The following is an 11,937-nucleotide window of genomic DNA, read 5'->3' as shown; positions in this document are numbered from 1 at the left end:
TCAGAAACGAGGACCCGCGACGTAAGCATGACACAGGCGATTATCAATTTCATTCATTCTCCATTTATCCATAAACAAAGATACTCTTGATTAAGATATAATACAAACTCTGGCATTTTAAAGAGTGAATGTTGTTATTTTTTGTATCTGTATTTCTATTATGTAAATGACTGTGTGCACAGTAAAAAAATAAAATAATAATAATAATGATAATAACAATCTATTGTGTTTTACGAAAGCCCAGCTCAGGGGCAGGATTTTTATAAAACACTTTGAAAATATGTTGCAAAATTCTCCCCTTTAGAACATATTGCCAACTATTAACCTCATTCTTAGACTTGGGAATAGAGTTTCAGAAAACTGCTTTGGAAACAAAGAAAGGAAAAAAGGTACAATTTAAACATCACAAAATCTATTATTGGTCTTAATTTCTGAATATTAATGTTCAGGCTATTCATTTGGATACAGGGAAGTCAAATTAGCTTAATTACAAATACTTTAATATCCCAATGACAAAACTGCATTACTGTATATATTTTTTAAATCCCCCAATTTGTTTATTTTAATTTCTAAAATAATATCTACTCCTTCTCCCTCAATTAAATTTCCAGAATCCATCAATGTGCATATACTTTCGCTGTGAAAGGTTTAACTACTACATCATGGTTTGTACATCACACAAAAAAATCCACCAGTATGCGCATGTGCACTGTAGGTTACAAGTTTCCAATTGTTGGCAGATTGATGTGAAACCTTGGTAATGGCCAAATCTCAAAATGAATCCACAATAAGAAAATCGCCTTTTTTTAAATTTAAGGGGGACTTAAGCATATTCTCAGGCTACATTTAGAAACTTGAACCTGGTTTTTGTTTCTGTTCTCCACTCTTAAGATTTTATTACTAAGACCAGAGAATTTAAAAAAAGACACAATTACAAAGCACCTTTTAATCAAGGCCTTAAACAAGAATGTGACAACATTTGAGTTTAAGATTTTGCAAATTATGGGTATTAAAAATATTTTCAACTACCAGCATATAAAGTTTTCTCACACATTTCCTCCTATCGACAGAAAATAAAACATGGAGTTTGAATGTATCTTTTGAAAACTTAATCAAAATACAAAGTTCTGTCGTGGCATCACAAATGGACCCAATAACTTCCTAACAGGCTGAAAGGTCCCCATCGTGTTACACACAAGCATACATGTGAACCTTTTCAATAAAAATCATCCATCACATTTCCAAAAATGGTACAAAAACAAAACAAGGAGGGAAAATCCATTCAAGCTCTACAAATAGAGGCAATGTCCATATTCTGAGTCCATCAGGCCAGACACCGGCACAGCCTTTCTGCTTGTGTAGCATAAGACAGTGATGAGACCGTCACACCAGACCATCACTGTCAGATCATCTCCCACCTGCAAGAGAACAGCAAAAATAAAAACTTAACCCTTCACATCAAACATGTACAATTTGAAAAATTTCAAACACTGAAAAAGGGCAAACCTCTGAATCCACGTCCTCCTCCACCTCCTCTTCCTCTGAAACCTCCTCCACCTCGTCCACCTCCGAACCCTCCACCGCGGCCGCCTCCACCGCGGCCACCTCTAAAACCGCCACCTGAAACAACAACATTATTAATCAAACCACTGACAAATAATATCAGTATAAAGTGCCCAAGAGGGGAAAAAACTCTGGTTGTGTTACCTTTGATGAGCTGTGCATTCGTAAACAAGAAATCTCATTTAAATGGGACAAATTTTGAATGCCTCACCTCCACGACCACCTCCTCTTCCTCCACCTCGGCCGCCTCTGCCTCCTCTGGGTGGGCCTTTCTCTCCTGGCGGCCTGGGCAGGAATCTCTGCAGCGGGAGGAGCTTCATTGGATCTATGTAAAACTAAACCAGACAGTGCAAATTACAAACAGTGGAATATGCAGAGAAAGTGAAATGCTTTTCAGTGTGCAAATACACATTTAAAAATCACTTTATACCTTCTGCATTTTCTTAAATGAGGACGCCTTCATGTTTTCAGAAAGCTTGACTGAAAAATACTGCAAGGATATGTTAAGGAATTAACTGGATTTTGAGCAGCAACAATATTTCACTTTTGTCTTCCCAGAGAGGTCCGGAGACTGAAAGAAAGATAACAGAAAGGATACAAAGTCCCGGAGCTGGCCGAATATCTCGTCCACCTTCCCGATCTGCTCCTTGTTTTCCAAGTACACCGGAGCGTTGAAGTAAGGAACTTTGTTTTCCTCTGTTGTACACTTGCACACAATGTCATCCTCACATGGATGCATGAACTCCCCCAGAGCTGCAGAGTGGACACAAAAAAACGACAAGCTTGTTGGGTATAAAGTGTTCCACCATTACTGCAATGGCCCGGCTCCAAATCCAGCCTTTTGTTCGACTTCATGAGCCCTTTACACACGATATTTGTGAGTGTGCATATAAGCAGGCTCTGCTCAAGGAAATAACCCAAAGTTCATGTCATTGGGACATTTAAACAGGGATTTTTGAAGCACTGAAAAAGGAAACAACAAAACATGAAAGGAGCATTTTTGTGTCAAGCTTTAAACCCACTCTTCACTACTTTTTTTAATAATAAAAATAAAAAATGCAATGTCAGAGTGGGAGAGATAAAAGATCTATTTAAGATCTTACCGACGACATACTCTGGAGGACCGTAGTCTTGTTGTCTATTAAAACCACCTCTGCCGCCACCACGTCCAAATCCACCACCTCTGCCGCCTCCTCTGCCTCCTCCAAATCCGCCTCCTCTGCCTCCTCCACCTCGGTTAAATCCTCCGCCTCCACCTCCTCTCCCTCCTCGTCCACCTCCTCCTCTGAAAGACATTTTTCTTCAAATTTCTCTGAAATAAAAAGAGAGAAGACAAGTCAGAAGAAATCAAACAAAACACAACAAAACAATAACTCCCATTTGGTAATTTTTTCCCCAAACTACTTTTATTCATAAGACAGGACAAGTACAAAATGATGTGCGTATCTCAGTATTTTTCTTTCACAATAACTAATATGACAACTCCAGAAGTTGTAAAAGAGAGAAACAAAAAAGTCACAAAGCGGGGAAAAAAACATAAACAAGCAGAGTAAAAACTAAGAAAAATACACAATGGGTATAATAAGGGCTTAAACTGGGTAAAGAGGGAATTAAGTTGGGACGCCGGAAGTTATAAAGTACTGTGTGTCAATATATATATAAAACCTACTTCTCAGTGTCTTTATTAAGATACAAACAAATAATATGAACATCAACAATGCAAAAATCACCAAAAAATGGCTTATTGGGACTGAAAGTCAATATCATGTGTGAAAATATGGAATCATACAACCATAACAACAGATAGCTTCAAAAAAATCAATACTGAGCTTTGGGCATGTCTTGAATGTAACCTGGTGTAAACACACTAAAAGATTAATATTGTCGATCTCATAATGTCTGTCCAAGAAAGTTTACGAACAAGCTAAGTGGAAACAAACGCTATCAACTTTAGCCTTTTGAAGTTGTTTTATTCAGAAATATTTGCGTTTTCATACTGATTACATATTTCCTGCATGATCTGTTTGTATTTTAGAAAAGAGACTACTGAGAAATAAGTACGATCTTTATAACACTGCTAAAATAAAGTTAAACTGGCTGATTGCAGAGGCATCAGCAGGTTGGTAAAATTCAGCTTACTGTGGAGTGAATTTGCTGCATTTAACTTTTGCTAACATCGTGGACTCAGCAGCACCACACAACTGCTAGCTAGCATGCTAGCTCAACTCAATCATTTAAAACTACAAAATTCAGCCGCATTTCCCACCAAAAAACAACACGTTAGATATCCACATCAACATACACACTTCTGCCAACGTCTACAACACTATAACCACACAGTTAAAGCGCATTACTCACAAAGTTGATCGGCTAACAGCGGATATTTACTCCGAGACTTCCATGCGATGTCAACACGTGTTGCTAAGGACTGCCGTAAAGGCATTCCCTAATGTCATAAAGTGTCGTAAAGTCACAAACACGATATATGATGCCACTCACCGCCCTCGCGCATACATATTTAAAGCAGCAGACGGTCAGCTGTCTGACACATCGAGACAAAGGTAGGACACACTGTTAACACTTTTGTGTTAACATAATAATACATGTTATTTCTATGGGACTTGGTGATGTACGCATGCGTGAATATTCCATAATGTGATAATTATCTTTAAATGCAGGGAATATAATGATTAAAGGTTGCTCAACAATGTCAACAGCGGGTCAGGTAAGAGAAATAACTTTGTTTCTGATACATTTTGAATTAAAAATAGTATAAAGTGTATTGCTTGTGTGTCGTTACCGACTTTCTTATAATACATCCATTGTCTATACTGGCAGAACTAGTTGAGTGTGATATTCAACCCATTTTGTGCCCCACGCGCAAACAGGATGATCTGTGTTATCATAAAATAGCCGCCACACCCAAAACTCTCACAGTGGCTCTTCGTGAGTCCTGTTCAAATACACTGCAAGCAAGCAATAAACACATGCATTTACTGTCTCTTTCAGGTCATCAGATGTAAAGCAGCTGTTGCGTGGGAGCCCGGGAAGCCTCTGTCCATCGAGGATGTGGAGGTGGCTCCGCCGAAAGAGCACGAAGTCCGCATCAAGGTCAGCTGCTCACCACAAGTTTGGTTTGTGATGCCAGTACATACTTCCAGCTTTGGTTGGAAATGTGGGCACTGACTCAGCGTCAGACGTTTCCAGCGCTAAGGGACCGTTAGTTATTTATAAGAGGGGAGTGGGTGCTGCAAAAAGGGGAAGCATGTCAAATAATATTTTAAGCACTGCGGAGAGACTTTTGTTTTTTTAATTTGGCTTAAAATGGCTGCATTTTGTAGTTATTTTACCACCGATTTTTAAAGAAAACATGTCAGTAATGATTATTTCTAGTTGGTGCTAATTTAAAGCAAAATTAAATTTACTAAGGCAGCTGTGTTACTTTTTTTAAATTAAAAAAAAAAAATTTAATAATCCTGTCACTACCCAAAGCTAAAATGTTTTTTCTTTGAGCCTCCCTGAGTGACTGAGGGGAAATGTATGACCCTCCCTCCACCATAAATACACATATTTCACAGTTTCTGGCCATGATAAATGGTGTGATTTTGGAGATTTTTCAAGAAAACATGCCTTTCAAACTAAGAGTGGTGGAAAAAATCGGTACAATATTTACCATGATAACTTGTTTAGCAATATTGTTGGGTTTTTTTTCTTCAATAATTGCCAAAATTACACCACTTTTAACAGATGGACACTGTAAAAACAGAAATTATCGTCAGATTTTCATATTTACGACGGTCCTTGGACACATCACGGGCAACCAAAGATTGTCAGAATAAAACATAACAAAATATGAGCTTAAAAGAGTGATTTCTCACCAAAATCAATGTATTCTACATCTCATGTCAAATTTGGCCTAAAATAAACCTTTTGCAATACACAACCAGAACAGCACAACAAGAGAGGAACACAAAGGATTTTTTAAACACCAGGATTTCTTCAACTTTTTATCTTCAGACATCATCCAATAAATCATTTATGTTGTAGGGAGTGTCATCCATTTTTCCCAAGTTACTCAGAGAGGCTCAAGAGAAAAACATCTGTGGCTTTAGGAGGGGCACAAAAAAAACAACTAAAAAAACAAAGTCACAAACCAACCCGTCCTCTGGTTGAAAACAAAAAGTCATGCGGATGTCACTTCTAGTTTTCACTTTGATCACACAGGCAGCAACTGCTGACAGGAAATGTCTACTTTCAACTTCCTCCGTCTCACTTTGCATCTTGTTGATATGAAAATTACACACCAGCTGATCCTAAAACTGCCACATGAACATCACCCAACCTGTCTGTACAGATTGTTGCCACAGGTGTATGCCACACAGATTTGGAGTACCTGAATGAGGCTGGAAAAGGGATGAAGTTTAGACCTTTCCCGTTAGTTCTCGGCCATGAAGCAGCAGGGATAGTGGAGAGTGTTGGTCCTCAAGTCACCAACTTCTCACCGGGTAAATGACAGCGCTCACAACTAACAAGCTGACATGACATGACATGACATGTAACCCTGGCTGAAGTAGTTTAACTGTATTTTCTTTTCTTCCGCAGGCGACAGTGTAATTCCTCTTTTTCTGCCACAGTGTAAGAAATGCGAACGATGTCAGAGTCCCAAAACCAATCACTGCAGGAAGAACTGGTGATGTCCCTATCATGTTTACACACACACGAACCACTGTTGCTATCATGGCTTTAATCCTTAGGGCCCGCCTTAATATGACTCACACTTGTATCACTCTGTGTGCAAAATGCGCTTTTCAAAATCAAGTTGTAAAAAATATTGTACATTAATATTATTTTCTAGTTTTATCGAGTTGATTTTTTTTTTTTTTTACCAGCATCGCTCCTAATCATAAATATGACATATTCATCAATTTTCAGAATTTTAACCCTTTAAATGCCAGGTTTTTGTCATGATGCCACAGTGCATTTAGATTTTTTTTAAAAAAATGAATATTTTCAATATATTATATGCTAAGTAGATCTTTTTTTAACTATCACAGCCTGGGATACGTCAATGATTTGCAGCAACACTGACTGTCACAGTGCATGTAGTTGAAATAGTATGTATTTTCTCCATATGCCAAATATGGTAAAAAAGATGTCATCAGGTGTAAAATAGGAAACACTGCATGTTTTATGCTTTGATGGCCGTGGAATCAAAATTTGTAGTGTGAATGTGTGTCAGTGGCACTTTTTCTGCACTTAACAGTACAAATTAAAAAAACTTGTAACACCGTGTATTTTGTAGATGAAAATTCTATCACTGAACAAAAATACACAATCTAGCCAAAATGTATCCCATATGCATGACCACAGTCAAAACTATAAAAAAAAAATAAATAAATAAGTGTTTAAAATGCAAAAAAAAAAAAATCCATAAGGGTAAACTAATTAATTGTTTCCTTTTTTTAGGTCATATACACAAATGGGTGTCCTGGCTGATGGCACAAGCAGGATATCTTGCAAGGGGCAGCAGGTGTACCAGTTCCTCGGCGTCAGTTCCTTCTCCCAGTACACTGTGGTTCCCGATACCTCACTTGCAAAGATAAGAAGTGATGCACCGCTAGACAAAGTGTGTCTGCTTGGTTGTGGTGTCTCCACCGGTTACGGTGCTGTTGTCAATGCAGCCAAGGTAAGAGGATGCAGATCAGCTGTGTACACTTAGTTTACAATCATAACTAAATTCCTACAAACTCTGATTCGAACAAGATGAATGCAAAAAAATGAATTTACATAGATAAATTTACACAATGACCGTTTCTAAACAGTTGAGCTTATTATTACAAAATGGATTCACTATCTGAAGGAAAACGCCTTAGTTCTAATTTGTATTTTACGTTTCCTGAAGCTGCTTCCCAGTGAGGTTCTCAGTGTGCTGCAGGACTGTAGTTGTTTATTTCCCCCACTATTTGATTATTCAAGTGGATAACATGGTGCCAGATGTGCACTTAGTGGTTTAAAAAAGAATTTATGAGTCCCACAGCCCACTTTTTTCCACAGTGTCGTGCATATAAAAGGTGGATGAAAACAACAAAAAGTGAAGACAGTTTAGTGGAAAAGACCTAATTTAAGAAAACAATCCCAGCTGTCATCGGGTGGAAGGCGGGGTACACCCTGGACAGTTCGCCAGACTATCGCAGTGGCTCCAGTTTAGAACTGGTTCAAAACTTTTGACTTTTTTCCAAATACATCTGGAATCAATAAAAAATCAGACCAATAATCATAATCGATAATGGCATCGATATCAATAAAATCTTTTATACAATTTCCATCCCTAAGTGAGTAGTGTAAAGTTCAGGTTATGTTTTTGATATAAATAGTGAATCAGGCTTGCAAAATCCTTGACAAACAATGAATTAAAGCCAAATTCAGCTTAAAAACGTGATCTCATTAGAGCAAAATAGGTCAAAACAAGGTAAACAAAACGGGGGGAAAAAATATGTTGAGAAAAATGAAGGCAAACTGTCCCATACAAAGGCTGGCAGTGATCGTGATGAAGTGATCTCATCAGTTGTCTCTCAAACAGCTGGTGGTTGACTGACTCCTAAATAATGTGCATCCAGGTTGAAAAAGGTTGCTCGTGTGCCGTGTTTGGGCTCGGGGCTGTCGGACTGGCCGCCATCATGGGCTGCCAGATTGCTGAGGCGAGTAAGATCATCGCGGTCGACGTCAACCCCGACAAGTTTGAGATAGCCCGATCGTTTGGAGCCACCGAATGTGTCGACCCCACCGCTCACGCAAAGCCCATCCAGGAGGTGCTGGTGGACATGACGGACGGAGGAGTGGACTACGCTCTGGAGTGTGTTGGAAGTACAACTGTTATGGTGGGTGTTCAGAAAACTATGAGTATTTGATTATTCAAAGTGCAGCGTCACAACAGAGTGGGTCTTTAATGCAATTTGTGGTTTCTTAAGAAGTTCCGCAAAACCAAAATACAGCAAAACTACAACATTTTCCATTAACGCAATTTGTAACTGTGCAGTTGTAGTGTTTTTTTTTTCTTCTCACTTTCTCCTTTGGTCATATTCTGCAAGTTTGTAATCATGTTTTAAAAGGAGCATTAATTAGGACAACTAATGCTTTGTGTCGTCCTAGAGCGCCGCGCTTGAGTCGACCACAGATGCCTGGGGCACCTGCGTCATTGTCGGCTGGTCGGAGACGGAAGCGATGAACGTCGTGGTTGAGAAGATCCTGATGGGACGCACCTTGAAGGGGACTTATTTTGGAGGTGAACTTGAAATAAGTTGCTAGTCCTATTTGTATGTGTAAAAATGGCCTGCTGTAATGCTTCAGCAACAATTTATGGTAACTAGGATGAGATTGGAATAGGAAGAGTGATAATGAAATTGAAATTTTAGGGCATCGTTCAAGTAAAGACGTTTTTTTTTAAAAATTAAATTAAACGAAATTGATGAATTTATTTTTGTTTTCTTACTCTGTAAAGCGGCCTTTGGTACTTTGAAAAGTGCCATATAAACCCAAGTTATTATTATTACTGCAAAGCATAAAAAACCCTGTAAATTCGGCTGTTTTTTCGATTGTCAAACATGAAACACGTCACAAACTGACTTGCACTGAACACCAAAAAATGTATGTCATGTCACATCATAAGAGTAATTCCTCTTTTTGGTGCTAAAAAAATGTGACTGACATGATAGGATGATGAGGAAAGGTAACCTTCTTAATGCTGCCATGTTGTGCTTCATGAGGACTCAGTGTTGTTGTCCTCCTCTGAAGGTTGGAAGAGCGTGGACGATGTCCCTAAACTGGTGGACGACTACATGAACAAAAAGCTGAAGCTGGACGAGTTTATCACCCACAACCTCCCGCTGGCAGATATTAATATGGCCTTTGAATATATGAAAACTGGGAAAAGGTAAGACCTAATTCATTTGTGGCGACCAGTGTTTTTTTTATTTTTATTTTCTACTCGTACCAGGACACACACGCACGCACACGCACGTACACGCACGCACACACGCACACGCACGCACGCGCGCGCGCACACACACACACACACACACACACACACTTTAATTTAGTGACTCACATTGCAGGGGCAGAAATACAGTATGTTCACACAGTCACGTTACTCATTTCCGATCTGGGGACACAAAATGGTCCCCACAGAGTTAAAGGGGACATCACTTAAATTACGAATTCCAATATGTTGTTTCCATGGCCGAGGAAAGTTTAATCAATATTTGTGAACGTGAGCTACTCTCCCTCAAAGCCAGAAACTTGTGATGTCATCAAGCATGACGTGTGGAGCTACAGCATGGACGGAGAACAGGAGCCAGATTTTGTGGACCCACAGAATGATTGTTTTCTTTTTTTATAGCCAAATGAGACCAAATCACTATGACACCAAACTAACAACAGCTACTTCAGGGAAGACAACTAGCTATTGATTTGTAATTTTATTATGCTGATTGGTCTGCTGACATCTATTCTGTGCTGCTGAGGGATCTCTCCTCAGTTGCTCCTCTTTTGGTTTCTACCAATTTCCCCCCGTTAAAGGTTTTTTTTTAGTTCACATTCAAATAAAATTAAACTGAAATTGAATTGTTGCGCTGGTACCATCTTTGACAAACCAAATCTACCTGCACTACCAGCAATATACTTTTGTGGACAGTAGCTGCAGCAAAACGTACTTTAGCCGCCTAAAGGAAATAATTTTAAGTATTCTCTATATTTAGAATATTTTCCACCCTTTTACCTCACACACACGAATTGATTCAGCAGCTCCAGTGTTTTGCTAAATTAAATGACTTTTTTTTCACAGTCTGCCGGCTTTGAGGTAATGGCTTCAGTTAACCATTGGTGACGTCCGTCTGACAGTTAGGTACAGCAGTAAAATTATTCTAAATGTAGAGTTCACTCAAACTATTTTTTAGGTGGCTAAAAAACAGCAAACTGAGGTGCCATTTGCTCAGCGACATTTCGTATTAAGTACATGATGCTGGGGTTTTCTGCCTCAAAGTTACTGAGAAAAAACATTGTGATTCGGCCTTTTCAGAACATTTCCTTTGGTGCTCTTTGTTTCATCTATAACATCTTTCATTTTCTACTGAGCAGCTCCAGACTTTAGACTTGGTGACATCACGAATTTGACTTTAAACAGTCTTAGTTTTTGGATTTTTGAGAGATTTGTTCCTGTCTTACACCACAGAAATAACACGAAGTTCCCCTTTAACCATTACCTTCACAACTCATTTCTTGTTATTTTATATGAGGTCTGATGGGAACTCTGTAACTTCCCTTATCCTAATCATGTTTCTTCTTTTCCAGCATCCGAACTGTAATCAGTCTGTGGTGAGAGGACGCTACAGCTGCACTGACTACCTTATAAGATTAAGAATTCAGTGCCATTGTTAAGATGTCTTTTATCCAACTCTGCAATGTATTTGTAAAGATCTAAATGCTCTTTTTTTCCTTCAAATATATCACCAATAAAAATGCTTTACTTAGCATATACGCACATGAGCCACTAGAGGGCAGTCTTACATCATGTAAAAGCTTCTATGTTTACGTCCATGAATATGCCTTACTTAATAAAGAAATCACTATTTTATCTGCAAAGTACTGTGTATTTTTATTCACATTAAAGTTTTTTTTCTTGTTAATCGCAGATTTGATCAAAAGTGAGAAACATCACAGCATTTTTAGTGCACTTCTGTAAAAATAATGCCGAATGTAATTCATAAATATATACAGCATCTGCAGTGACACCAAGACAAATTCTCTGTGCATCTGTCACATTTGGCAGCTCCGCTGATTCTGGCCCTGATCTGAATGCGAAGCGATAGTTGGAATTAAATACCCTTGTATAGAAGACGGGGGTAAAAGACACAGGAAACAAATGGCTGAATCGGTCATCAGCCACGGAGGGAAGTATCTGCTTCATGTGGTCAGGCTTACCAAATTTCGTCCTTGGTAATATTATATATTGATTTAATGGGGAGTGGACGAGAAGGACTAAAATAACAGTTGCGGGCTGTCAGGACAGAAGACAAAAGGTTGTTTGGGGAATGCCTCTCGGTGAAGAACTGAAATAGCTGTCGGAGGAATTTGTTTTATTGAAGTTCTGTTCAGATCAAATGAATACTCTTGGCAGTTTCCCCCGGCTTTTCCATCTTTATTTAAAATGGAAAATAAATTGGTGCTCTTCCTCTTGTTGGTCTCTGCCTGTGTGCTATCAATCACAGATTACACCGCTTACACCTCCCACTCCCTCTCACAAAGAATCCCAAAGTAAAGAAAGTTTTAAAGAAATAAAAGGCAGAACAATGCAGAGAAGAAGAGGAGATCAAAAGAAAG

At 38.8% G+C, this 11,937-nt stretch overlaps 2 protein-coding genes across 2 annotated transcripts; one reads left to right on the top strand and one right to left on the bottom strand.

The window, feature by feature from the left end:
• Positions 1 to 931: 931 nt before the first annotated feature.
• Positions 932 to 4,044, bottom strand: gar1 (GAR1 homolog, ribonucleoprotein). The gene is made up of 7 exons (XM_042493590.2): positions 3,922 to 4,044; positions 2,667 to 2,875; positions 2,162 to 2,316; positions 1,994 to 2,053; positions 1,775 to 1,898; positions 1,507 to 1,620; positions 932 to 1,418 (listed from the first exon to the last, which is right to left on the bottom strand). The coding sequence occupies exons 2-7, from the start codon at positions 2,857 to 2,859 to the stop codon at positions 1,408 to 1,410; spliced, it is 657 nt and encodes a 218-aa protein (XP_042349524.1). The 5' UTR covers positions 2,860 to 2,875; positions 3,922 to 4,044; the 3' UTR covers positions 932 to 1,407.
• On the top strand, positions 4,033 to 11,199 carry LOC121947984 (alcohol dehydrogenase class-3-like). Its single transcript, XM_042493201.2, has 10 exons — positions 4,033 to 4,124; positions 4,242 to 4,288; positions 4,573 to 4,674; positions 5,918 to 6,068; positions 6,166 to 6,253; positions 7,030 to 7,249; positions 8,181 to 8,441; positions 8,713 to 8,845; positions 9,355 to 9,493; positions 10,909 to 11,199. The coding sequence occupies exons 1-10, from the start codon at positions 4,049 to 4,051 to the stop codon at positions 10,934 to 10,936; spliced, it is 1,245 nt and encodes a 414-aa protein (XP_042349135.2). The 5' UTR covers positions 4,033 to 4,048; the 3' UTR covers positions 10,937 to 11,199.
• Positions 11,200 to 11,937: the final 738 nt, after the last annotated feature.

Source organism: Plectropomus leopardus, chromosome 8, assembly GCF_026936395.1.
Source record: "Plectropomus leopardus strain MGB_pleo_1.0 chromosome 8, ASM2693639v1, whole genome shotgun sequence".
Classification (NCBI taxonomy): domain Eukaryota; kingdom Metazoa; phylum Chordata; class Actinopteri; order Perciformes; family Serranidae; genus Plectropomus; species Plectropomus leopardus.
The sequence above is the reverse complement of the archived record's forward strand: the minus strand, read 5'-3'. Positions and strand labels throughout refer to the sequence as shown.

What these genes read in the sequence shown, in the direction of transcription:
- gar1 (XM_042493590.2), bottom strand. Translation starts at nt 2,859, where the DNA reads ATGTCTTTCAGAGGAGGAGGTGGACGAGGAGGGAGAGGAGGTGGAGGC. An exon ending in TCCTCCAGAGTATGTCGTCG is followed by an intron (nt 2,317 to 2,666) that starts GTAAGATCTTAA and finishes TCCACTCTGCAG; the next exon opens with CTCTGGGGGAGTTCATGCAT. An exon ending in TCGGCCAGCTCCGGGACTTT is followed by an intron (nt 2,054 to 2,161) that starts GTATCCTTTCTG and finishes ATATCCTTGCAG; the next exon opens with TATTTTTCAGTCAAGCTTTC.
- LOC121947984 (XM_042493201.2), top strand. Translation starts at nt 4,049, where the DNA reads ATGATGCCACTCACCGCCCTCGCGCATACATATTTAAAGCAGCAGACG. An exon ending in TCTGACACATCGAGACAAAG is followed by an intron (nt 4,125 to 4,241) that starts GTAGGACACACT and finishes CTTTAAATGCAG; the next exon opens with GGAATATAATGATTAAAGGT. An exon ending in CTGTTGTCAATGCAGCCAAG is followed by an intron (nt 7,250 to 8,180) that starts GTAAGAGGATGC and finishes ATGTGCATCCAG; the next exon opens with GTTGAAAAAGGTTGCTCGTG.